The sequence below is a fragment of the Oncorhynchus mykiss genome, chromosome 5 (assembly GCF_013265735.2).
Source record: "Oncorhynchus mykiss isolate Arlee chromosome 5, USDA_OmykA_1.1, whole genome shotgun sequence".
Classification (NCBI taxonomy): domain Eukaryota; kingdom Metazoa; phylum Chordata; class Actinopteri; order Salmoniformes; family Salmonidae; genus Oncorhynchus; species Oncorhynchus mykiss.
Genome location: NC_048569.1, coordinates 52,444,117 through 52,471,420, shown reverse-complemented (window position 1 = coordinate 52,471,420; position 27,304 = coordinate 52,444,117). Strand labels below are relative to the sequence as shown.

At 45.4% G+C, this 27,304-nt stretch overlaps 1 protein-coding gene across 26 annotated transcripts in view; it reads left to right on the top strand.

The window, feature by feature from the left end:
- The window catches only part of ptprsa (protein tyrosine phosphatase receptor type Sa), a 283,320-nt gene that overhangs the window by 216,626 nt on the left and 39,390 nt on the right, over positions 1 to 27,304 (top strand). For 9 of the 26 annotated variants that reach the window (XM_036977783.1, XM_036977788.1, XM_036977791.1 and 6 more), the window contains 11 exons: positions 3,969 to 4,562; positions 5,626 to 5,720; positions 6,074 to 6,324; positions 6,892 to 6,979; positions 8,027 to 8,239; positions 8,569 to 8,735; positions 9,616 to 9,630; positions 9,930 to 10,045; positions 18,701 to 18,748; positions 23,020 to 23,117; positions 25,620 to 25,743. In XM_036977783.1, coding sequence (XP_036833678.1) covers positions 3,969 to 4,562; positions 5,626 to 5,720; positions 6,074 to 6,324; positions 6,892 to 6,979; positions 8,027 to 8,239; positions 8,569 to 8,735; positions 9,616 to 9,630; positions 9,930 to 10,045; positions 18,701 to 18,748; positions 23,020 to 23,117; positions 25,620 to 25,743 — 1,809 coding nt within the window. The remainder of the gene's footprint in view (positions 1 to 3,968; positions 4,563 to 5,625; positions 5,721 to 6,073; positions 6,325 to 6,891; positions 6,980 to 8,026; positions 8,240 to 8,568; positions 8,736 to 9,615; positions 9,631 to 9,929; positions 10,046 to 18,700; positions 18,749 to 23,019; positions 23,118 to 25,619; positions 25,744 to 27,304) is intronic. The other 17 variants (XM_036977800.1, XM_036977801.1, XM_036977802.1 and 14 more) reach the window with 8 other exon arrangements.

The window sequence follows — 27,304 nt, the reverse complement described above, 5'->3', positions numbered from 1 at the left end:
AAGTCCATTAACATTCCAGGCCACCAAAGGCCATTTCTCCTCCCACTCTAATAGTCAGAATTTCTCATTAGTCTTCATCCCTCCATCTTCCCCCTCCTCCTCTTCATCCTCCCATCCCATTTCAATTCTCCCGTGAGGTGAGCAGATTGCATGTTGGCGCTATATAACGTTGAGCGGAGCGGGGAGTTTATTTTAATCCCGGGATGCCTGGACAGGCCCCGGAATACACTGGGAAGAAACCGTCTGGATGCCACTAGCCCTCACAGACCGCCTGGCTATTCCTTCTCCTAATTGGCTACTTAGCACAACATGTGGTGATTGCACCAAACCGAAGCTTGTAGCACTGCATATTTATGGCTTTCCTTCAACTATCTTGATTTCTTCTGTCTTTTCTGTCTTAAAATAGATGCTAAATTAATGTAATGATTCTTGTCAACTGTCTCTGGTGGGCCACTGACCCACCCACTTAGTGGTGCATTCTGGTAGTCTAATGGGTTCTTAAATAAACGTTGGTGAAATGTCAGCATTGTTTGAGTGGAGACTTTACATTTTTGGGGTCAGTGTCAAGCATAGTGAAAAAAAAGAAAGGAAAATTAAGATGGGAGGGTTTAACAGAAGGGATTACAGAAGACCTTTGCTGTCAAAGCAGCTGAATCTCTAAGTGTGGGCAAGGCGATTTTTCATCGCCACAGCTAAATTAGGTATATGTGGGGAAGCATTTTCAATTATGTTTGCCCTCCAACGCTGGTCAGCTCGTGCCACCTTCAACGCCTGATATCAATTGGATGCAAAAAATGCAGCGGAGCACTTTTGGAGTGCCTTAGCCAGTGTACAGTAGAGTGAGGAGGGCCCACGACCCCTGATATATCTCTCTGGAAGTTGTAGCCGCAGGTTAACCACTAACATGCTGACCGCGCGACATGAGCGTTGCAAAAATAACTGTACACGTACATGTTATTCAATCATTGCACCCACACTGCTCGCGCACGTCAACGAGTGTCTGCTAAAATAGAACTTGGTTCTATTTGTGACACTTGATGCGCTGCAAGTCCTGCCTGTCCCATCTCCTCGTTGGTTTTTAGGAGCATATACCCACATGGGTGATTGAAAGATGAACTGAGGTTCACACTCCAGTCCAGTTGGTGGTGGTAATGCACCTTAAAGTTGGTTGGCAACTGCCATATAAAGTCCAAAGAAGAAGAAGAAGCCTGAAGGAGGTTCAAACTTTTCCCCTTTTATCTGTGGATTTATTGTCAGAGTAGAGGACCTTGTACATTTCAGGTAAAATAACAACCCAATGTTTATATCCCAGGACAAATGAACGAGCAACAGCAAGCTAGCTAGCTAAATTAGCATAAATGTTTCATGCTTTTTGACCTGTCACCAAATGAATATAGTTGTTTCAGAGTTCGTTTTGATATTTCAACCTGCGTGTCCTGATCGCGTCTGGTGTGGGTGGACAAAATCAATATGCACACTTGCAAGGGGTCTGGTCAGCATGTAAGAATGCTGCAATTTTTTAAAACTTTCACTTCCACATGGCACATACACACACGCTCTTATACACAGACACACGTATTACTTGTCTTTAGGGGGGATTACAGAGCAATAGAGAGAGCGTGCTGTCTTTGTGTGTGCATGCACCCATGTATGTTTTACGTGTGTGTGTGTGTGTGTGTGTGTGTGTGCGTGTGTGAGAGGAGAGAAAATGAGTAGGAAACCCAATCCACTACTCAATCAAGATGACTGTGTGTCAACAGCGGCCATTAAAGCCAGCCCTGATGGAAAACGTGCCTCTAGCTCCACTGGGAGGGATTGAGGGAGGCCAAGTGGAGAGGAATGGAGTGATGGAAGGAGAAAGAGAGGGATGGAAGGAGGGGGAGGTGGAGAGAGGGGGGTAAATCAAGGTGTCCGCACCCCCCCACTCCTCCCTCGTTGTCCCCTCTTTGCGGCAGATTGCTCCCAGTCCTATGTCGCCTTCACCATGAGGACTCTCATTCTCACCCCTTCCTCCTCTTCCTCCCTCCATCCTCCAGTTTCCCCTTAGCATCAACCTGCTTTCTCAGTTAACCCCACCTACCCTTTCCTCTTCATATACAGTAGTCTCGAGCCTACACTGTAAACACACACACACACACATCTCAGGCCCATTATCTCGGATGTTCTCATTGGGGCTTACTAAGCAGTGAATGTGAGGGGAGTCAAGTTTAAACAAGGCAGGCTGATTGCAAGGCTGAAGTTATAGTTTGTTAGCGGGGAGTAATAGACGTATTCATCTCGCCGCTGTTTGGAGACTGCTGTTTTTCCATTATTGTTCCAACTCAATTTGCCCCTGCCCAGAACAGGCCCATTAACAAGAAGGAACAAAGTGGATGGGTATATGGGGAAGTGGGGTAGATGTGAGTTGTCAATTGGTACGGGAGCCTGTGTGCGTGCTACACAGTGGCTAAGAGTGTGTGTACAAGAGTGCACACATACAGTGTTGGCAGAAATCCACACACACACACACACACTGAAACACACACACATAGCATTGAGGTAGATATTGTTCCAGCCAGTGAGAGGGAGGGAGCGATGGCTCCAGACAAATGTTTGGCTTCTCCATATTGGGCCCTGGCCTGGGAGAGAGGCCAAATTACCCTGTGTGCAGCAGGGATGATGTAAGGGCAGGAACTGTCTGCTGAGTTGGGCTAAATCACGAGGCACGGTGCATACACAACCCACACACACATAAGCATGTGCGCACGTAAAAGGCAGAAGTACTTATATTGCAGAGTAGCCTAACACACATGTACACAAATTGAACTTTTGCACCTAATGTGTGTGTGTGTTGGAGCCTGTGCGTGTATGTTTATGATTAAGCCCGTGTAGTAGTATTTCGGGGATAGCGTTTTTGGGAGTCAGGTGTATCAAGTGAAAGATCACATCTTTCGCCTCATGTATTTTCATAGACAACGTTAGATGACAAGTCTGGTGTGGGATCGCCTGCACTAAGATGGGACTGAAGTGCAATTTCACAGCGCTCATCTCTCACTAAGCGCCGCTCACTTCTGAGACAAAGCCTCCGTGTTGACACTGGCTCGATCACACTGATGGGACCTCTAACTAACGGGGAGAAACACAGAGAAGAGAGCCATCCACAACCCCGAATCTGGGTCACTGAAGAAGAACGTCTAGACTACTGCATCATCCGGTCTGTGGCTCATCCAGTCTAAAGCCTCATGTCTAGAGTTGATTATCTCTTAGCTTTTATACTGAAACTTTGAGAATACTTTTTTTTGGTCAGAGCGTCACATCACAGTTAGCCTGGGTGCCGGTCTGTTTCTGCCAAGGCTTGACAATGACAACGGAGTTGGCCAAGCACAAACAGATCTGTGACAAGGCCACATCACAGTCACTTTGAGTTCCAATTCGCATTTGCACACACTTCTACTCGTCAATGCTGGAATGTATTGAATATCAATTTGTGAATAGGAGAAATGGCTCATTGTTTCTGTTGAGAGGACCTTTGAAGCTGCAGTTGAATTGCATGTCATTATCGGAATTGACTGAGTTCAAATGGAATCGGCACCAACCCAAATAGAGTACTGTAGGTCTACCGGCCCAACATTATGCCGTTGAAAGTGTAAAGTAGTCCCAGACAAAATCGGTTTTAGTGGTTTCTACTGACTCTGTTCTTGCATAACCTTTCATCTGCTGAAAGAAAAAAAATGTTTTTGCCCCACTAAAAGGCACATTCCATTCGATAATGAAGAAAACACGTTTATCCCACACCAAACATACACCATTGTCCTCCCGAGCAGCCTTAATCTTGTCCACAATGTTACAGCACAGTCTATTATTTGTTTTTGACGTACCTAGATGTACAAACCACACACCATTCTCGCTCTTCAAAACAAATCCTGTTTGACCTCCTAGAGTTAAAATATAAATGGATGAAAGTTTTGTTTGTTTCCTTTCCTCAACAGTGCCCGGGCCGCCCTATCTGTCAGTGGCTCACGATTCGGAGACGTCGGCCGTGGTGCGCTGGGACGCACCCGATGTTATGATCCCTGGCATGGAGCTGCAGGGTTACCGGCTTCAGTTTGGCCGCAAGGACGTGTCCCCCCTGGCTACTCTGGAGTTCACCCCCCAGGAGAGGCAGTACACGGTGGCCAGCGTCCACCGCGGTGCCACCTACCTCTTCAAAGTCCAGGCTAAGAGCCGAGGGGGCTTTGGGGAGGAGGCTACGGCCGAACTGCATGTGCCTGAACAAACACCCCAAGGGTACCCCCAAATCAGCGAGAGCTCCAACGTGACCTGCTGCTCGGTAGAATTGGCATGGTCGCCCCCGGTGCTGGCGGAGCGCAACGGGGACATCACGGAGTACACGCTGGCGTACCAGGAGACGGGCGTTGGGGGCGCACCCCGGGAACTCAGCCTGCCCGCCATCCAGTCCAGCTACGTGCTCAACAGCCTAAAACCCAACTCAGCGTACGACGTGAAAATACGAGCGCACACGAGTGTAGGTCCAGGGCCCTACAGCCCGCCGATCCAGTATCGGACTGTGGCGTTTGAGACAGGTATGGCTTGCCTGTTTCTCTCCCAACCCGGGGGGGAAAATACAAAATTGAAAACAACAAGCAACAACACAAAAATGAAACCAACTTCCCCCCCCCTCCAACCACCTTCACTTCTTCTCCACGACAAAAAAAAAATCCTAGAACGTTAAAAAGTTTGCGGGGGACACTCACTTCACTAACCCAAAGGTAAAACCAGTCAGTAAGTTACAGTCAGTCAGTTTGAAAAAGGGGAGGAGACGCGGCGTTCCAAGGTAAGTGCCGGTTGGTCAGACACCTTGCAGTCTCCTTTCAGCCCTTTGCAGCCTCACACATTTACACAGCTAATGCAGCCTCACACACACACACCCAATTTGCAAAGAAACGAAACAAAGGTAGGAACTCAGTCAAGAGTTTGTTTCAGTCAAGAGTTTTAGTACATTTCCGTTATCAAGTACAAGACTTTGGTTCCTTATTTCCGTTGGTTTTCAGTTTGTTTTGAGTCCTACTCTGTTCCCCCCCTCCCACTATGGTAAGGTTTGTGGCATGGCATCCCCCCGATGCACTGCTAACGACTGTCGGCATGCTGTGTTTGGGTCTGTCTTTGTGCCCGCCAGGCAGCACATCGTGGGCAGTGCCAATCCATGCTCAGAGTGCAGAGATGGTTGGCGCCAGAACCACAAGGGTCAACGACTCCTGGTTTTCAATGGGAAGGGAGCGGGCAAAGGGGGATAGTTACTAGTAGAAAGATGTAGTGGCCAGAGAGGGGTTGGCACTGCCCGGGTGGCCAGCCAGCGGGCACGTCCGTGCTCCATGGGTCCGTACTTGTCCATGAGTCTCCCATGCTGTGTGTCTAACCAATAGCGTTGCCCCCTTCACAGCCTATCACAGCACAGCTCACCGCCCACTCACTACTCCAACCCAGAGGAACCCCAGCTGGGAAAATGACCTACGCTCCCTTTTTTTCTCTTTCACACTCTCTCACTCTCTCCTTTCCTCCTTCCTCAGCTCTCCAAACTAAACACAACCTCTCTGTTTTTGTTTTGTTCGTTTTTTCTTTATTTTTTACTCTTCTCTCTCACGACAGACGTCCCGAAGAACTTCACAGTGAAGTGGGTCACCAAGACAACGGTGTTGCTAACGTGGAAGTTTGCTGAGAGGCGGTTCCCATTCCGGTGCACGGTGAGCAAACGGTAGACAGTCAGACAAAAAGGACGCACACGTCTACAGGACTCTATAAATTCATTTGTGACTAATTATGCCACCGACTGCAATTTTGATTTAAGTCATAGTTCAAACGATGCAATCTTGCATAGACCAAATTATAGAGTCAATCAATCCTCACAGAGAGATGTCTATAGACAGCCAGGCATACACATGCCGTCTTGGAACACACTATTCCCAAAGAATATCTCCTTCAAACTAATTTTACATCGTCCATGCTTTTACCGAGCAGTTTTACCCCAGAGCTGAGGCTTCCCTAATGTGTATTTTTTTTTGGTGTGTCTCCGTTTGTCCATCTGCCCCCTGTCCAGATTGAGTACAACCGCCAGAAGATGGACGTGGACGCCCGGCTGACCAAGGCGCTGGTCACCAGCCTGCGGCCCAACACCACCTATGAGTTCCGGGTCACGTGTCAGGAGAAAACAGAGGGTGGACCTCGCCACCGTGTGGTCGCTAGGACTGCACCGCCCATCCTGGTCAAGAAGCCCAAGCTGGACCTCTACTCGGAGCCGGACAACATTCTGACCATGGGCTTCACCCCGGTGGAAAGCAAGGACATCAAGTGAGAGAAGTTGACACCTAGGTTTCGGTATATGGGTTCATGGGTTTGTCTGACGTGGTTCTTTCTTTCATCGTTCTTTCTCTTGTTGGTTCATCCTCCTTTCTATCTTGCTTTCTTCTTTCCGCTCTTTTGCCGGTTCGTCCCACTTGCTTGCGCTCCTCTCTTTTTTTTTCTTCTCTCTTCCTCAAACTCCCACACTCTTCCACAGAGCACACATTACACCTTGCTTTCTTGCCCTCGCTGTTGCCAACCTTCTGTCTTGCTCTCTCATCTCCACTCTCACTCCGGTGTTCCATTATCCTCTCCCTCTCACGTTCCTTTTCCTCTGACTTACTATCTATCTCTATCACTCTATCTTGCTCTCTATCTCTCTATCACTCTCACACATACATACATACATACATCAATACATACATACATACATACATACACACACACACACACACACACACACACACTTTCAGGCTAAATCCAACCTAGCCCATTCGTCCCTATTAGTGTAAGTTAGTGTTATGGCTCTCTGAAGATGTTGTATGTCGACGGTACTGATGTCTGTGTGCCTCGCAGGAATTTCTATGTGGTGGTGGTACCACTAAAGAAGGGCTCGGGAACAGCCCGACATCACAAGAACCCAGACGAGATGGACTTGGAAGAGGTAAGAACCGAGGAATTACGCACATCCCAGTGTTGCTCAAAGTCCCCAATGGAATTGTGTTTCAACCACAGTGCTCTTCCCAGGTGACTCAACTTATTTTTTTATCACTAAAAACTTGAACCATATCTGAGTAAAACTGCATTTTTGTTGTTGTTGTATGACATTCACAAAGGGCACAACATTTCTATAAAATGTCATGTTGCACCCTCGCGTGTGGTTCTGGCTAAGTTTGCCATATCGGAGAGGTACTGTCATTTCCCCCAGGGGTGGTACCTCTCTCCCTCCAACCATCCTGCCTGGAGAGAAGGGGATTACCTCCCTGCTCCCACCCTTCCTCGGTTGTTAGGGGTGATCTTGAGCTGTGATCAGCGAATGGCCGCGGGAAGATTGTTTCGGGGGTTGGGGGTTGAGATCTTCCCGCGGCTTTGGATCAGCGGTGAGCTCTTGGATTTGGAATGACCAATATTCCGCCTCTTCTGAGGACTCCTTCATTTTCTTGTTGTAAAGAAATGGAGTGGCCTGGTCTGTCAGGGCACCATGCCAACAAGCACCCTATTGACTTTGGGGCCAGAGTGTACGGAGGGAATCGACCCGCAAAAACCCTATTTAGGACGTTTTCAGCTGACATTTACATTTGTACACAAACTATCTCCATTGATGTTCTCCTCTTCACTCACACACTGACTGATCAGATAGGTGGACGGACGGAGCAATAGGAATGATAAACTGATGAGTAGACAGGTCGGTGGAGGAAAAGATAGAGAGATAGACAGACGGACTGTACTTTTCATGGATACCGTGGGTCTGCCAACTCTTTCCCTTTTCGACGTTTTAAAAGAGCACGCATGAACATCCTCAGTCCACTTTATCAAATAGAGATGAAGCAATTAATATGCAGAGAGATGGACAGACAGATACATTTGACAGAGAGACAAATCAGACGGACAAACCAACCAACCAAGATAAAGTCCCTTAGACATCTCACACCCTCCTCAACCCCCTTCCATACCTCATTCCCCCTCACCACTCTCTCCCTGTCTCCTCCAGCTGCTGAGGGACATCACCCCGAAGCGTCGCACCAGGCGCCAGCTGAGCCAGGCGGACGGCAAAAAGCCCTACATCACAGCCTGCTTCAAGCAGCTCCCCACCACGTTCACCCTGGGCACAGAGCACCGCCACAGCAGCTGTGAGAACAAACCTCTGGAGCCTGGGCAGGAGTACGTCTTCTTCCTGCTGGCCGAGCTCAACACCACGGCCGGGGTGAGGACTAGAGATGGAGATGAGAGGCGCAATGTGGATACACGTGCACATGCGCACTCAGAACACAAATACGCTTGCACGCACACACACACACACACACACACACACACACAGATCCATATGCAATATCCATATACAGTATAGAGATAACTGACTGGTCATCCCAGATGTGTGAGTGAGTTAATGAAAGGTATTCATGTTATTCAAAGCTACACTACTTCTCAGTTTAATTCCATTGAGCCCTTGTCTATATTTTATGTCTGTCTATTTGTTTCCTGTTAATTGTATTGAGCCCTATGTGTATCTCTCTCTACTCTCGCTCTGTGTAGAAAATGTTTGCGGCCAGCCCATACACGGATCCAGTGGTGACCCCAGAGATGGAAGTGGATCCTCTGCCCATCGAGACGGGCGGAGATGGCCTCATTTGGGTGGTGGGGCCCGTGCTGGCCGTGGTCTTCATCATCTGCATCGTCATCGCCATCCTCCTCTACAAGAAGTGAGTTACGTTGTAGGAGACTCTGGGGGGGTGTGTAGGCTACAGGGGATTCTGAGGGGGTGGCGTTTGTTCCGTATGTTGGGGGGCGGGGAACAAAAAAGGAGGGACTGTGGGGAAAAGAAGACATAGAAGAGTTACGGAAAGAGCTAATGCTCTGCTCCTTTACTTGATGGGGAGATATCTAAAGCATTGTTTTAACCTGAAAGTAACTGAAATCTAAAGTATTTACATGTGTTTTTGAGGGGCTGGAGCAAGCAAGCAGTTAAAGTACTGTATCTGATTCTGGTTTAACAGTTGTAGGCAACACACTGTCTAAGAGACCACAAGCCCCGGTAGTATACTGTAACTGTGTGCAGTCATGTATGTAGAATAGGCCGGCCAAAGTTTGAGTAGGAGAAACAGGGCCTAACTTTCAGATGCTCCCTGACAATTAGTCTGACCTTGGCTTGTACCTCTGCATGCTGGTGGTAAGGGAGAGTAACATCTCTCCTCGAATCTCTCTCTCTCTCCTCTCTCCTCTCTCTCCTGCTTTCCCTCTCTCTCCCTGGTGGCTAGTGTTTCTACCTGCCCTTGGTCCTGACACCCCCCACCCCCTCACCAAGACACACACACAGTCATAAACACACACACACACACACACACACACACACACACACACACACACACACACACACACACACACGGTAACACACACACACGACCCAGACCGGCTCCTCCAAATGCTGATGAGCTTTATCTAGCTAGCACTGCGAGGCGGCTGCCCCTGTGAATTTTAAAATGCTCTCTATTGATTTCTCTCTTCTCCCCCCTCTCTCTCCTTGTGTTGTGTTTTTTCCCTCTTTATATATTTATTTGAAACTCCCATTGCTTTCTCCGGAAGCAGCAAACCTGACAGGTAAGGCTTAGCCGTACTTTATTGCTGTGTGTTATTTCTGCGAGAAAATAACCTGTCTCAGCATAAAATATGTTTTTAATTAGTCGGGGTGAAAAAAATGTCAGGGAAAGAGAAGCTGGCTCACTAGATATTACTCTCGGACTTGTTTCGTGGAGGGTTATTTCAACATTCAGCACTAAAGTTGTCGTAGCAGCACAGTGAGCTTTATTTTGTGTGTGTGGAGGGTGGACATTTTGTTTCAGTTGGGTCTTGACGGTGTGCGTCTGTGTTCCCCCCCCCCCCCCCCCCCCCCTTCAAAGCCGTAAACGAAAGGAGTCAGAGCCCAGAACAAAATGTCTGCTGAACAACGCAGAGATCACACCCCACCATCCAACAGACCCCGTGGAAATGAGACGCATCAACTTCCAAACCCCAGGTACGGTGTGGGGCACGGGACACATACAAACACAGACCAATTCAGCAGCATTGTAGGGACCTATAGGTGAATGCGCGCACATGTACACGGCCGTTCGAAAGTTTGGGCTCACTTAGAAATGTCCTCGTTTTCCATGGTAAACATACATGAAACGAGTTGCAAAATGAACAGGAAATATAGTAAAGACGTTGCCAAGGTTAAAAATAATGATTTTTAATTGAAATAATAGTTGTGCCCTTCAAAACTTTGCTTTTGTCAACGAATCCTCCATTTGCAGCAATTACTGCCTTGCAGACCTTTTGGCATTCTAGTTGTCAATTTGTTGAGGTATTCTGAAGAGATTTCACCCCATGCTTTCTGATGCACCTCCCACAAATTGGATTGGCTTGATGGGCACATCTTACATACCATACGGTCAAGCTGCTCCCACAACAGCTCAATAGGGTTGAGATTCGGTGAATGTGCTGGCCACTCCATTATAGACAGAATACTAGCTGACTGCTTCTTCCCTAAATAGTTATTGCATAGTTTGGAGCTGTGCTTTGGGTCATTGTCCTGTTGTAGGAGGATATTGGCTCCAATTAAGCGCCGTCCACAGGGCATGGCATGGCGTTGCAAAATGGAGTGATAGCCTTCCTTCTTCAAGATCCCTTTTACCCTGCACAAATCTCCCACTTTACCACCACCAAAGCACCCCCAGACCATCACATTGCCTACACAATGCTTGACAGATGGCGTCAAGCACTCCTCCAGCATCTTTTCATTTTTTCTGCGTCTCACGGGTGTTCTTCTTTGTGATCCGAACACCTCAAACTTAGATTCGTCTTTTCATTACACTTTTTTTCCAATCTTCCTCTGTCCAGTGTCTGTGTTCTTTTGCCCATCTAAATATTTTCTTTTTATTGACCAGTCTGAGATATGGCTTTTCTTTGCAACTCTGCCTAGAAGGCCAGCATCCCGGAGTCACCTCTTCAATGTTGATGTTGAGACTGGTGTTTTGATGGGTACTATTTAATGAAGCTGCCAGTTGAGGACTTGTAGGACTTCTAGTTTCTCAAACTAGATACTCTAATATACTTGTCCTCTTGCTCAGTTGTACACCGGGGCCTCCCAATCCTCTTTCTATTCTGGTTAGGGCCAGTTTGCGCTATAATGTGAAGGGAGTAGTACACAGCGCTGTACGAGATCTTCAGTTTCTTGGCAATTTCTGGCATGGAATAGCCTTCATTTCTCAGAACAAGAATAGACTGACGAGTTTGAGAAGTTCTTGGTTTCTGGCCATTTTGAGCCTGTAATCGAACCCACAAATGCTGATGCTCCAGATACACAACTAGTCTAAAGAAGGTAAGTTTTATTGCTTCTTTAATCAGGACAACCTTTTTCAGCTGTGCTAACATACTTGCAAAATGGTTTTCTAATGATCAATAAGCCTTTTAAAATGATACACTTGGATTAGCTAACACAACGTGACATTGGAACACAGGTGTGATGGTTGCTGAAATTGGGCCTCTGTGCGCATATGTACTGTAGATATTCCATTGAAAATCTGCCGTTCCCAGCTACAATAGTAATTTACAACATTAACAATGTCTACACTGTATTTCTGTTCAATTTGATGTTATTTTAACGGACAAAACATTTGCTTTACCTTCAAAAACAAGGACATTTCTAAGTGACCCCAAACTTTTGAATGGTAGTGTATGCAAACACCCAACACTTGTACATACATACTTTTTTAGGAAAATGCACACCCTCGTACACGAACAATCAAACACCCCTCACACATTGACATACACATGGAACATAAAGACATCCATACTCTCTCCAGCTTATGCACATACAAACATGTTCATGCATACACCCAAGTGACCTCACACAATTATCATGTGAAAAAAAATGTGAATGGCTCATGTATCACTAAAAACCATGGTGGATTTCAGACTTTCAGTCCCATCAGCTCAATTAAACTATATTTGAAATGTTTTGAATGTAGACCAATGCTGTGTTTTGTGCTGATACTTAATCTGTGTTCCTCCATCTACCCATACATACTACTACAAACCAACCATTCACAATAACCATAACCCCTTGGATCTCTAAAATTATAAAGATTAGAGATTGTTTTTGTAGTACAAAAAGCACCTTTCTCAAAACCTCGTCCTGTACTTTTAGTCCACTTTTCTGTCCTTCCACCATCACTGTCCTCAAGTATTATGTTGTTCATCATCTTGGCTGGAAAAGCCCTCTCCGTTAAAAGACAAGAACACTTGATCCTGCTCTCATTTTCTCCGGGCTCCTCCGTCTAAAGCCTTGGCTGACATTTCCCCATGGCTTCTGTCTGGCCTCGTTGTCTGTCTACACCCTGTGACCTTGTCACACATTCCGCCGTCCTTGTCTTTTCTCCTTACTCCCTTGTTTCCTCTGTTCATCTCTCGCTCCCCCTCTCCTTGTCTATCAGTCATCAGTCTTCTGTCGCCAATCTTCAGTCCATCAAAAGGCTCACATTTCAAAGGACCTAATCTCCTGTGCTGCATGGTGAACTCGGGATTTGGTGCAGGCAGCCTATACTTGTAACCCCCACCCTATTTGTACATTGGAGGACAGAGCGAAATATCATTGGCAGGCAGGCAGGCAGGCAGGCAGGCAGACAGGCAGGCAGGCAGGCAGGCAGACAGGCAGACAGGCAGACAGGCAGACAGACAGGCAGACACAGGTTCCAGTAGCTTGAACCCCTCTCCTTTATCACACACTCTCGGATGTAGGGCTTGCACCCTCACCACCGGTCCTGTAATAGCAGAGAAAATGAGCATGATGGCCTTTGGTCGTATTTGTGTCTGCTTTCCTTCCAGTACATTCCCTCCTCTGCGTCTCTCCTCTCCTCCTCCTCCACCGCTCCTTAAAGAATAATGAAAAACCTTATTACGGTGGCTCTCTCTAACACACACACACACACACACACACACACACACACATTCTACGTATTATTAAGTGAATCCTCTTCTCCTTTTGCCTATTACTGTCGTTCCATTGAATTCAATGTCATTATCTCTTCACTCGGTGAGATGTTAATTTAAACAGACATTTTAGCGCAATTAAGCTGGGCGGAGAACATTTTCGAACATCCCCATTAGCTAATAGTGGCCATTGTTCAAACGAGCGTACTCTACTACACTTGGAGGGCCCTCCAGTCCAACCCAAAGGAGCATATGTCACCAAGCCCATGCCTGCGCAGTGGCCGCTGCCTTGGGTTAGCATGAAATATGTTTTAGATGATATGTCAGATGCTAAACTAGACTATAGTCTAGGCGTGTGTATTTGCGTGTGTTCGTGCTGCGCTGGCGCCCTTTTGTCCTTATCTTTAGGTTTGTACTCCGGGTCTGTCTCCAGACTCGCCTGGCTAATGAAGCACAACTTAGTTGATATCTGTCATCTCCCCCTCCAAACCCACTCCTCCCCGTCTATAGCTATTAGTTATCTCTCTCTCTTTTTCTTTTCCTCATTTTGTGCCTCCTACAGTTATTAACCTCTCTCTCGCTCTCTTCCTATCTCTGTCTCCATTCTTTCCCACATTTTTCCTTCTTTTCACATTTTTCTGTCCCCTGTCATCTGTCTGCATTTTCTGGTTCCTTTCTTTCTGTGCTTTCGCTCTCTCTCTCTCTCTCTCTCTCTCTCTCTCTGAGGGCCACTTTCCCACATCTCCAAATCCAACTCTCAGAGGTCTCGGCTCTAATCATCTCACTTCCTGCCAAGCCCTCTGGTCGGAGGCTGACTTCCTCTACCAGGCCTGCAGGAGAATACCATGCTCTGCTCACTTATGCATCCACACACTTACACAGACACATACAGAAAGTATTCACGCACCTCAACTTTTTCCACATTTTGTTGTGTTACAAAGTGGGATTAAAATGGATTTAATTGCCTTTTTTTTTTGTCAACGATCTACACGAAATACTCTGTTTTGTCAAAGTGGAAGAAGAATTTGAACATAAAAAAAATGTATGGAAAATAAAACACTAATATAACTTGATTAGATAAGTATTCAACCCCCTAAGTCAATACATCCTTTGGCAGCGATTGCAGCTGTCAGAGTTTTTCTGGGTAAGTCTCTAAGAACTTTGCACACCTGGATTGTTCAATATTTGCACATTGTTCTTTTAAAAATCCTTGTCTTTTCTCCTTACTCCCTTGTTTCCTCTGTTCATCTCTCGCTCCCCCGCTCTGTCGAGTTGGTTGATGATCATTGCTAGACAGCCATTTTCAAGTCTTGCCATAGATTTTCAAGCCGACTTAAGTCAAAACTGTAACTAGGCCACTCAGGAACGTTCAATGTCGTCTTGGTAAGCAGCTCCAGTGTAGATTTGGCCTTGTGTTTTAGGCAATTGTTGAATTACCTGCTTAAAAGGGGAATTTGTCTCCCATTGTGTGTTGGAAAGCAGTCTGAAACATGTTTTCCTCTAGGATGTTTTCTGTGCTTTGCTCTATTCCATTCATTTTTTTTATCCCAAATAACTCCCTAGTCTCAGTGATGTGTTGTGTTGGATTTGCCCCAAACATAACGCTTTGTATTCAGAACAAAAAGTTAATTTATTTTTGGGAGTACTTCAGTGCATATTTTGGAATATTTTTATTCTGTACAGGCTTCCTTCTTTTCACTCTGTCATCTATGTTAATATTGTGGAGTAACTAAAATGTTGTTGATCCATCCTCAGTTATCTCCTATCACAGCCATTAAACTCTGTAACTGTTTTAAAGTCACCATTGGCTTCATGGTGAAATCCCTGAGTGGTTTCCTTCCACTCTGGCAACTGAGTTAGGAAGTGTTCCTGTATCTTTGTAGTGACTGGGTGTATTGGGTGACCATCCTAAGTGTAATTAATCACTTCACAATGCTCAAAGGGATATTCAATGTCTTCTTTCCGAGCCGTCGGAAAACCTCCCTGGTCTTTGTGGTTGAATCTGTGCTTGAAATCCACTGCTCGACTGAGGGACCTTACAGATAATTGTATGTGTGGGGAACAGAGATGAGGTAGTCATTTAAAAAATCACATTACTGCACAAAGAGTCCATGCAACTTATTGTGTGACTTGTTAAGCACATTTTTACTCACAAATTTAATTAGGCTTGCCGTAACAAAGGGGTTGAATACTTACTGACTCAAGACAGTTCAGCTTTTCATTTTTTTAAATTCATTTTGTAAACATTTCTAAAAACATAATTCCACTTTGATATTATGAGGTGTTGTGTGTGGATCAGTGACACAAAAATCTAAATTCACGCTGTGACACAACAAAATGTGGAAGAATTCAAGGGGTGTGAATACTTTCCGAAGGCACCGTGCACACAAATACATGCTCCAACCCCACGCTTGCATCGGGAACGCCCCCCCCCCCCCCCCCCCCCCTCCGTTTAATTAGTTATTGTCACAGTGAAATCAGAGAAGGGGATGTCGCACGTCTTCGTCCCCATCTTTCTGCACTCATCTGCTGATTTCCTGACCTTCTCATCCCCTTATCGTTACTCCCAGTCTCTCTTCGTGGAAATTGCCAATTGAGTCAGATTCTCAACTCAGAGAAGCCTGGCCGGATGACTTACAGAAGGATGAATCGTAGTTAGGAGTTAGCCTTTTGGGTACACCCAGCCACTCATCTCTGAAGTGTGGTACGGGTTTTTAAGGTCACACTTTGAGGACCGGAAACCGTGTGCTCTGAGGACTTCCATTGAGATGACCTGTAACCTTTTGGTCACTACCTTTTGTGCACATCCGCTGTTTCGTTTCCTTGCTTTCTCTTGTGCATATGACCAGAAGTATGTTTTGTCTCTGTCGGAAGAAAACCTGTAGCTGCTGGAAATAAAGTGTTGCTATGCGTCTTCATAAATGGTCCAATACGGCAGTTTTTCCATTCCCTGAAAGCTTTTTGGCGGAGATGTTTTGTTATAACAGTGATGGTTTACTCAAATGGCAAGTGTTCGTTGTTCTCCTTACAATGTAGTTTGAGGGCTACAGTAAGGCCACAATATGCAACGCTAAAACTGAGTTCACGTACTCAATCTTTTCACCACCAAGTGCCCTTGCCGTGTACAGTATTTGTATTTGCTGCAGCATTTGTACTTATAATCTAGAGTATGCATCTACGCTTCATTGGGCTACCGTGTGCTAGCGGTCCATGAGTGTTTTCAAAAGAAAATGCTTTTGTGGCCCTGAAACTGAATTTGCACTCCTTTCGAGTCCCGAGCAGTAAGCAGCTGCAGTGCCGAGCTTCAGTGACCTCATCTTGACCAAACAGACAGATGTGAGGAGCACGGCCTAAGATGGCCCTCTTTCTGCCCGAGTAGAAAGACAGACAGAGACCTAAGAGGGTGTGGCTGTGACGCAGCTTTTACCTTCATGGATCTTCTTGACAGACGTTGTACTGTCAGAACTGCTTCCTTTCGCACCAGCTCAGACTTCTGAACAAAGGGGCTTTTCACCATTCATTTTTCAGAAGATACAGTGCCTTGCGAAAGTATTCGGCCCCCTTGAACTTTGCGAACTTTTGCCACATTTCAGGCTTCAAACATAAAGATATAAAACTGTATTTTTTTTGTGAAGAATCAACAACAAGTGGGACACAATCATGAAGTGGAACGACATTTATTGGATATTTCAAACTTTTTTAACAAATCAAAAACTGAAAAATTGGGCGTGCAAAATTATTCAGCCCCCTTAATTAAGTTAATACTTTGTAGTGCCACCTTTTGCTGCGATTACAGCTGTAAGTCGCTTGGGGTATGTCTCTATCAGTTTTGCACATCGAGAGACTGACATTTTTTCCCATTCCTCCATGCAAAACAGCTCGAGCTCAGTGAGGTTGGATGGAGAGCATTTGTGAACAGCAGTTTTCAGTTCTTTCCACAGATTCTCGATTGGATTCAGGTCTGGACTTTCACTTGGCCATTCTAACACCTGGATATGTTTATTTTTGAACCATTCCATTGTAGATTTTGCTTTATGTTTTGGATCATTGTCTTGTTGGAAGACAAATCTCAGTCCCAGTCTCAGGTCTTTTGCAGACTCCATCAGATTTTCTTCCAGAATGGTCCTGTATTTGGCTCCATCAATTTTAACCATCTTCCCTGTCCCTGCTGAAGAAAAGCAGGCCCAAACCATGATGCTGCCACCACCATGTTTGACAGTGGGGATGATGTGTTCAGGGTGATGAGCTGTGTTGTTTTTACGCCAAAAAGTTCAATTTTGGTTTCATCTGACCAGAGCACCTTCTTCCACATGTTTGGTGTGTCTCCCAGGTGGCTTGTGGCAAACTTTAAACGACACTTTGTATGGATCTCTTTAAGAAATGGCTTTCTTCTTGCCACTCTTCCATAAAGGCCAGATTTGTGCAATATACGACTGATTGTTGTCCTATGGACAGAGTCTCCCACCTCAGCTGTAGATCTCTGCAGTTCATCCAGAGTGATCATGGGCCTCTTGGCTGCATCTCTGATCAGTCTTCTCCTTGTATGAGCTGAACGTTTAGAGGGACGGCCAGTTCTTGGTAGATTTGCAGTGGTCTGATACTCCTTCCATTTCAATATTATCGCTTGCACAGTGCTCCTTGGGATGTTTAAAGCTTGGGAAATCTTTTTGTATCCAAATCCGGCTTTAAACTTCTTCACAACAGTATCTCGGACCTGCCTGGTGTGTTCCTTGTTCTTCATGATGCTCTCTGCGCTTTTAACGGACCTCTGAGACTATCACAGTGCAGGTGCATTTATACGGAGACTTGATTACACACAGGTGGATTGTATTTATCATCATTAGTCATTTAGGTCAACATTGGATCATTCAGAGATCCTCACTGAACTTCTGGAGAGAGTTTGCTGCACTGAAAGTAAAGGGGCTGAATAATTTTGCACGCCCAATTTTTCAGTTTTTTATTTGTTAAAAAAGTTTGAAATATCCAATAAATGTCGTTCCACTTCATGATTGTGTCCCACTTGTTGTTGATTCTTCACAAAAAAATACAGTTTTATATCTTTATGTTTGAAGCCTGAAATGTGGCAAAAGTTCGCAAAGTTCAAGGGGGCCGAATACTTTCGCAAGGCACTGTATATAAGCCGTTTCCCTTTCTTTCTTTCTTTCTTCCTTCCTTTATTTCTTTCTCTCGCTCTCTTTTATGATGGCAATTTTCTTACCTCTGTTTATGTACGAGAAACAAAATCAATTTCTGACCCACACTATGGCCAGACAGCTTGATAGAGGAGTTTCAATTGGGCAGGAGTGATTGACGCCTGTGCCAAACAAACAGCTTGCGCTGCCACCGCGGCACTGATTTTGCCAGTGGGTGGGAGGAGGGTCAAGGTATGCTGCTGAATGTGTGGCCTACTTTCCCCCTGCCTGTCTGACAGGCTGGCTTCAAATCCAACACTCCCTGTGAAGGAGCTCAATAATTCTGGGACAGGGGAGGATCTGTACAAAAATAACCCAAAGAATAGTGATTAATAACATAGTTAAACATTTGTGAATAAGTGAAGGATTGAGATCATTTGCATCTCTGTATGTGTGTTTCTTCGCCTTTTATAATTGTGTCAATTTTTAGGATTTTTAAGTTGCCTTTGCATTTCAGCATTTTTTTTAACAAGTTTTTCTTTCTTTTTTATGTTTGCTATTCTTCACAGATTCTGGTCTGAGCAGTCCTCTAAGTGATGCCGATTTTGACTATGAAAGTTAGTCCCTACGCATTTAGCTCCTGTGTTTTGTCCTCTCGCATTATTTTTGATTTTCTAGCATTGCCCCCATTTACAACGTTTATTTCCCACACGTTGCAATTTCAGCACTCCATTTTCTTTTTTTTTCTTTCTTTCGTAACCCAGCTGTTTTTGACTTTGGTTGGATTTTCAGTTGCGTTATTCACTGAAAGCTGTTTGGCTGCACATTAATCCACTATACGTAACCTCTGCGATCACTTCTGCTGATGTAAAGACTGGGTTTTTGCAGGAGTTCTGTCTTCTCTCTCTCACTCCCCTTGCTCCCATCCCTCCACCCCCACCACTGCTTCAATTCCAATCTAAACTGACTGGGTCTTTCTGCAGTCTACGAGATAACGAGCGGAATTAATTAAAGACCCTGGCAAACGATGGTTCGACATTTGATCGTCTCCCTCTCGCAGGGGGGAAAAAAAGGAACATCTTTTTTTTTCCCTTCAACGCCGAGGCACGCTGAGAGTATCTTCTCTTTTATATGTAAATAAACATATATAAACAGGCCAGTGGCTGGGGCTATCAAAAGGAATATTTTTTTCCCCAGGCATATCGACTGCAGATCGGAGATTGGAAATGTTTAATCAGACGCTAGTTGTGTTTCTCCGTGCCCATTGATCGCTGCTGTTAATTGCTGAGAAACAAACGGAGGGACTACTTCGATATTGGAAGGAAAGACTGTGGGAGAAGAGGGGGGTGGGATAGAGGAGGAGGAGGAGGTGGGGGGTAGGGGGTGGGGGGTGGACAATAACTTGTCCTTGAAAGACTTTACATGTGATCGACTCGTTTGTCTTTGGCTGGCCCAATAATAATAATAATGATTTGGGGGGGTGCTTAAATTTGTACTATTTCACCTTTTTTCTCTGAGCCCTGGTTAAACATTGTACAATAATGAACAGGGTACCAATAGGTGCCATTTCAGATGCAGTCCCACTGTCTGTGTTGATACAGATAATATTTTGTTGAGTTAGGCAGGATTCGAGATGAAAATGGACTGTCTCCATAAGCACCAACTCGGAGCGCGGTCCAGTCTGCTCCTCTGCAATGCATTGTGGGTTGTATTCATAAAAATAAAAAAAACAGTTTAGATGTATTGCTTGTTTTAAACAGATTGAGAGCCCAAATGAATGCCAGTAAAATTATACTAGACAGCTATTATTTACTCGTCCGTGCTTTTGTTAAATTAATGAAGCAAACGTCATTCCAATTCATATACATTTCCTCTAAGTTTAAATAAACACAGTTAATACAGTTCACATATGCCAGTGGGCTTACGTTCTTTTGTAAATCCCAGGTTACAGTTCCTTTTTTCCAAACCAAACACTTAAACCGTAGCCTCCGCAGGCTGTAGCAACTGTCCTGCATATACAGTACATCTGAGGCAGTACGATTGGCTGTAGATAGGCACTGAGGTACTAAGTGTTTGAGTACAACGCTGTCTGCCACTGAAACACTAAGCGCACTCTGCTTTTGATCTTGCCGCTAACAAACCGCTCTCTTTTTTTTCCCCCAAAGGAGAAAATAAGGGTAGGCGGCGTCCTCGTTTGCGTCCGTTCTTTTCGCCTTATAGCTCCTGAAACCTTTTCCCGTTGAGTTTATGGGATAACAAATTGACAGCCCAAGTCGAATTCTTCCGTTTTCTAACCCGCATTCGTTGTTAATAAATGCACCATCCGGCAATGATTAATAACAACAAGTTTCCAGCCGGGGCCATAGGAAAGTAGAATGCAATGTTAGCTCAGTCAGAAACTGATGTGTGAGCAAACAAATTTAGGAACGTGTCCTAATACATCGGGGGGGTGGCTTGCTAATACTGCTCTTCCCATGCAAGGTTTTGTCTATTAATTCAACTTAAGATAATAAATCAATGAACAGAACCATTCTTAAAGGACTATTAAGAAGGTAATTTTATTTGGCCTCACACAAAGGATCGTCAGATTGGTTCACTTATTGACAAAATGAAGACATGCTATTGAACTGTGTAAAAGTCAGTGTTTGAATTTGGCCAGTGCTGGGACCGTGAAGTTTTAACTACATCTCTTATGCTCTAAAATATGAACACCAGCACCGTTAAAATTAAATTGAGCATAATAATACAATAATAACTTCAATCAGTGGGCCTTATTCAATCAGTGGGCCTTATTCAATCAGTGGGTCTTTAGACGATCTAGTGTGATCCACCTTTGAACCAGTCCTCTAATACAACACAGCATGTCCAGTCATCAACTAGAACTGTGGTGTTCAGTGCCTCAACCTCCATTAGTCCCTGTGTCTCCTATATCCCTGTTATATCCCTATAATCTTTGCTAATCCCCATGTAATTGTCGGCATAACATTGTTCCCTTCATTTAAAAAAAATACCATCACTAATTGGGAGTGACGCCAGGGAGGGTCGAGTGTCCCCTCCCCGACAAAACAAAACATTTGTGATCCCGTCGACATTCGGGAGGACGCTAAGCGCCACGCAAATGGGATAAATTTAGGATGCTTAATCTGATTACGCCGATTTTGCACGCCCAAGGACGTCATCAAGATTTAGACAACTTTTGACCTCCATTTGCAGAAAGCAACAAAGTGGGCTTAAGCTCCTTTTAAAAATATGACTAGCGTTAAGTTCCGTGCCGGGGATATGTCCAGGGACAGGCCAACAATATATGACTCCACCGTATTCCATTACATGCCCAGCATTATGCTCCTAAATGGATTAGCTCCAGTGTACACACACAGCCCCGCCAATAACGTTACAGCACATTGCCTGGTGCACTTGGAGAGCTATAGAGAAAAAGTCGCTAAAATATCCCCAGTACTGACTCGGCTGGTTTGAATATTACTATATTTCTAGGGCTGCTGGGAAGGCGGTAGTGGTGAACGAGTGCTACAGAGACCATGCAAAAATTGTCTTTAACCGACTACGCAGGTTCTAACATTTTGGGTGGTGTGGATACTGTGGAGAGGCGTCCATCTTAAGGGCCCAGGGTTTTGGATGCTTTTTTGGATGGCCCGGCTGAAAGCCATAAAAGGGTGTCTGTGACTGATCCTAGCGTCATGCTTGCTTGGCCTTGGCTGACTGGAGTGGAGCAGCTCGCTGCGTCATCGCGTCACTCACCACTGTCACTATAACCTTCCCCTCTTGACCCCCTCCCCCTCGTCCATCTCATCCAACCGAAACGCCAGGCCAGGGCTCGTCAACTGTCCCCTAACCCCTAACCCCTGAACTAGGTAGACAGAAGCCAGATTAGTTTACAGATGCAGTGATGTAGAGGTACTTCATTGTGGCAACATTTTGACTGCTTGTTTTATTAATCTAAATATATTTTTCAGAAAACAAAAAACTGAGGCCTTAGTTTTCCTGGCTGATGGGAAATGAGTGTTGTTATTTTGTGTGAAATGCCACTCTACAATGAGGTGACGTTATTTACGATTTGAGTTAATTCCCATATTAAATATTTGTGCCTCTGAATGTGAAAAAGATTTTCACGGGCAGCTTTCATGCTATTGTTAATAGCTCTTCCTTGTCACAGTGACTCGGTTAAGAGAAAGCTCTAGTTTTTTTCCCTCTTACCCTAGCATAGAAACTATAATTCCTTTTGTTTTTGTGCACTGAGGAGTGATGAACAATTTATGTCAACATTGCATCATATTGGCTCCAAAGGCTAAACTCAAGGGGTGTTATTTCTCCTTTATTATTTCCCCCATCAAAAACCGAGGTTTGTTGCCTTGTCTCTGTTGCCAAGCTATTAAAAGCCGCGTCTCTCTGTAGACTTGAGCGGTAATTGGTCGGGGGGTTCTTTCTCACCATAGCAATCACCCATTGGTTGTCCTTCATTTGCGGCCCTATAACTTGTGCGCCATTACGAAGGGGAATAGTAGTGAGTGTGCAGAATAAAAATTTGAGCTCCGGCCTGGTCTCAACTGTATTCCCTAACATCACCCATCAACTCCATACGGACTGTGTGTTTGAATTCCAGAATGTTCCCTAGTATTCCCTCCCTCCCTTGTCACTTAAGGCTTTGTCACTCACCCCCCCCCCCCCCCCCCCCCGTCTCCTCTGCAGCTAGCAGAACCGCATTATCCACAACCCCCATTCCCCCCAAACCCTTGTCCTGTCATTCTCTTAACTTTTTGAGGGTTTTAGCCTCTCACTTCAAATGCCATGGCAGCTGTACTGATGCATTTTATTTCTATCCCTCCTTCCCCCCTCCCTCGGTTCTCTCTCTCGTCATCTGTGTGGTGAACAGGTATGATGAATCATCCACCCATCCCTATCGCAGAGCTGGCTGAACACACAGAGCTTCTCAAAGCCAACGACAACCTGAAGCTCTCCCAGGAGTATGAGGTGAGTGGGCTGGGATCAGGGGTTAAGGGTTAAAGTTGGGTCTCTGGTGAGGTAGGATGGTGTAGGTGGAAGTTGCGTCTAGATGCTGATCTTGGGTCAGTTTTGGGGAGAGGAAGCTAATCCTTGATCTGTTCCTAGGAGAAACTTCACCCCTGACCAGGGTAGAATGAGATTACTGGGATTCCAAGGTTTTAGTGAACTAACTGTATCAATTAACATTGTAGTGGCATGTTATCTAATCAGTTGGCGTTGTAATATACAGTATAATCAAAGCTCCACCACATCCTCTTCAATTGGGCGCAAAATAATGAATCAACACAAATTACATTCTATACTTAAATGTTGGGTTTCCAGACAACCCTTCCCCCAATGCAATTTCATAATCCTACCAAAAATAACTGAGCACTTATTCCGTCATAATGCATCTAGTCCCACACCAGTCAACGGATGGCCTGTCAACCACCCTTAAGATTCTAAGCTGTAGCATGGTGGATCTACACACACACACATACACACTCACACACACACACACACACACATACACTGGCATCGGGCGAGCATGAAGCCGAGCTGTCGAAGCCCCGAGTGCAGCCAGGGAGGTTATAAATGAACCCCACCGCTGATTAGAAATCAGGATCGCTGAATCAGCCCTCGTTTGCATACAGCAATATCCTCCCTCAGAGCATCAGAGCTGCACCAGGGAGAGTTGTGGGTACTGTAGTACTGGAAGCCAACAGTAGAACCACAGTTAAGCTGGCGGTGGATGTTGGTGGCTGTTGGGATAATGACTGCTTGCAGCCATACAGTACATCTTCTTCTTATCTATTATTTATACATCTGGGTTGGACCGTGTACCAAATCGACTTCCCTTCACACGGGCGAGGCAGAGAAGGAGGAGGGTATCGAGTCATCGGCGAGGGTTTGGAAAAGAGTGACTTGTTGCCACTTCGGAAACACTTTGGTACAACGCAAAGTTCTTAATTACTTGGCTCTAAAAGGAATGCTACTTGCAGTGCACTTCTCTCTCTCTCTCTCTCTCTCTCTCTCTCGCTCTCTCTCTCTCCCCATCTCGCTCCCCCTCTCCCCTCTCCATCTCGCTCCCCCTCTCCCCTCGCCATCTCGCTCCCCCAGAAAAATAAATGACCAAATTAAATGGAGAAGTGTAATTTTCATTTTGTTATTTTCTTGATGAATGGCTGCTCATCTGGGCGTCTTGGCTTGCCAAGCCCGGACTCTTTGGGGCTCTGAGTGATTGGTTTTTCTAGTGTGGCGGGATGGAGGTGGGAGGAGAGGAGGAAGGAGGGAAGAAAGCGTAGATAGGAGAGGGGTAAGGAAGGGGAGCTCGGTTAATGATCAGGAAGGCAGTACAGGAGCTGGATGGAGAGGCGCGGCATATCTTCAGAGAATGTACAGAGCAGGCGTGGCTGGTGGAGGTTCCGGAAACAGGGACAGGGAGGAGATTTTTTCGAAGGGTCCATCATCGTCTAAAGCTATGGAATGTACTGAGGAGGTGGAGTAACTAATCCATCAGGTGTCAGCAACAACATGCCCCATTCAAGAAAGGCCCACCCCCTTTTTATGGGAGCTGTCACTCATACTCATCCCCTTGCCTACACCTTTTTGTCATTATAGGGGAAGTGGAGGAGGGAGAGGACTGTTAAAGTCAAAACCACACTCGCCCTATTATACAAACACACACACACTCACGCCTTCAAGAGAGCACTACTACGCACAACATAATCCTAGTCAGCCTCAGGGGAGACCAGACAAGAGAAAAAGAGAAGGAGAAGGATGGGATGAGAGAGAGAGACAGAGATGGGGACAATGCAGAGCAGGTTCTCCTTGTGCCGAGCTGGCTGTCTGTTATTTCACTGTGATGATTGCGGGTAAACTGTTACATCAGGCTCCTATTTGGACTTTATTTAGCCTCAATCTCTGTTCCCTGCGCCAGGCCCAAACCGAAAACATCCTTCAAGCTAGCGCCAGGGCCCGCGAGCGAGCGCCGAATCATAATGGAATACTAAATTACCCTGACAAGGGAATAGAATATTTATCCGGAAATCTCGTATTCCAAGCGCGGGCAGCATTTGTCTTGCCAGCAGTGTCGGGCCCAGGAACCTGGTTTATTCCCCCTCTCTCTTTTTCTCCCTAAGAGAAGAGCTGCCACCTTGATCAATATTTCCATTGCCATTATGCACTGTCTACATTAAAGAGATGACGAAGCCACCTGCACAGACGTTTATGTTTGAAGTGGGCACGAGCAACTGCTAATGAGGCTGTTGTTCCCTTGTTTATTTTTTTCATTTTTTTCTTGCTTTCTCTCTCTCTCTCTCTCTCTCTCTCTCTCTCTCTCTCTCTCTCTCTGTTGTTGTGTTCCTTTCTGTGCCTTCCCTCTCTGTATCTTTCCTTCGTCTCCTTTCGGAGGGTGTCATATTGTGTGTGTGTGTGTGTGTCTGTGTGTGTGTGTGTGTGTGTGTGTGTGTGTTCTATCCTGTCCCACAGTCCATCGATCCGGGCCAGCAATTTACATGGGAACACTCCAACCTGGAGGTGAACAAGCCCAAAAACCGCTATGCCAATGTCATCGCCTACGACCACTCCCGCGTCATCCTTGCACCCATCGAAGGTAAGACTAGACACTTTTATTAACTTTTTACTCCACCAATTGCAACTTCAATACTCTGTGTTGGTCTATTATGTCTTGCAGTCCAAGGTTTGAGGTAGACTGACTGCCCAATACTCTTTGGTCTTATCTTATTTGATCTTATGAAATGACCATTGGTGCATAGTTGAGAACATTGCCAGAGGAGCTCACCCTTCAACAGTGAAAGTCTCCTAGCGTTCGTCATAGCCAGGTGAACTCGTCACCCTTCAACCCTGCCGAGCTCTCAACCTCTCTCCACCTTTTTCTGCGACTTATCCATTTAGACTTGATTTTGACAGTTCGCAATAAGCCCAATTTAAGAGTGCGACAGCACACATGACAAAATCATCCCTGGCAAAGCGTCCATAAATACATAATATTAATCAAGTCTGAAATTTCCATTTTACAGTGCAGTGATTTTGCCATTAGTCACAGCAGTAGAACAATTCATGTATGCAGCCATTTGCTGTTCACTTAGCTATGACTAACGCCAATGCGCCACAATCGCATTGTGCGACGTGGAATCCTTTTTAATGATGTTTGCCTTTTCTCTCTCTTTCTCTCCCCCACCCCACGGTTGTCGCCGCGCTCTTTGTCGCATCTCCCTACTCTTAAATTAGCCCAGTCGAGTGTTTCATTGTTTGTCGCTTGAGTTTAAGAGTTATAACTAGTATGTTATAAAGGAAGGCGTGTGACATTCAACCATATTTTATTAGTTGATAGAAGAGTAGATTCTAGTCTAGATAACTGTAAATACAATTAGTAGGGTCATTGAGGTTACAGATTGCCTGGTTAAAGATAGATACAATGGTCGGAGGATACATTGGAGACTAAACGAATTGTATTCTCAGAGCTCCCATATATTATATATGCATTTGCCTAAAGAATGTATTGTGGTGGGTGGCATGTGTATGGCGTCAAAGGCTTTGGACATTGGGACATATTAAGCTGACAGGGTCTCAAGAGCATATACACATAGACTATGGCTATTTTTGGCAGAGAGGAACGATGAGCTACATTTGACTATTTCACACACACACACAAAGATAGACCTACACTACATGACCAAAAGTATGTGGAAGTCTGCTTGTCAAACATTCCAAAATCATTAATATGGAGTTGTTCCCCCCTTTGCTGCTATAACAGCCTCTACTCTTCTGGGAAGGCTTTCCACTAGATGTTGGAACATTGCTGCGGGGACTTGCTTCCATTCAACCACAAGAGCATTAGTGAGGTTGGGCAATGATATTGGGTGATTAGACCTGGCTCGCATTCGGCATTCCAATTCATCCTAAAGGTGTTCGATGGGGTTGAGGTCAATTCTTCCAGACCGATCTTGACAAACCATTTCTCTATGGCGCTTGCTTTGTGTATGGGGGCATTGTCATGCTGAAACAGGAAAGGGCCTTCCCCAAACTGTCGCCACAAAGTTGGAAGCACAGAATTGTCTAAAATATAATTGTATGCTGTAGCGTTAAGATTTCCCTTCATTGGAACTAATGGGCCTAGCCCGAACCATTAAAAACAGCTCCAGACCATTATT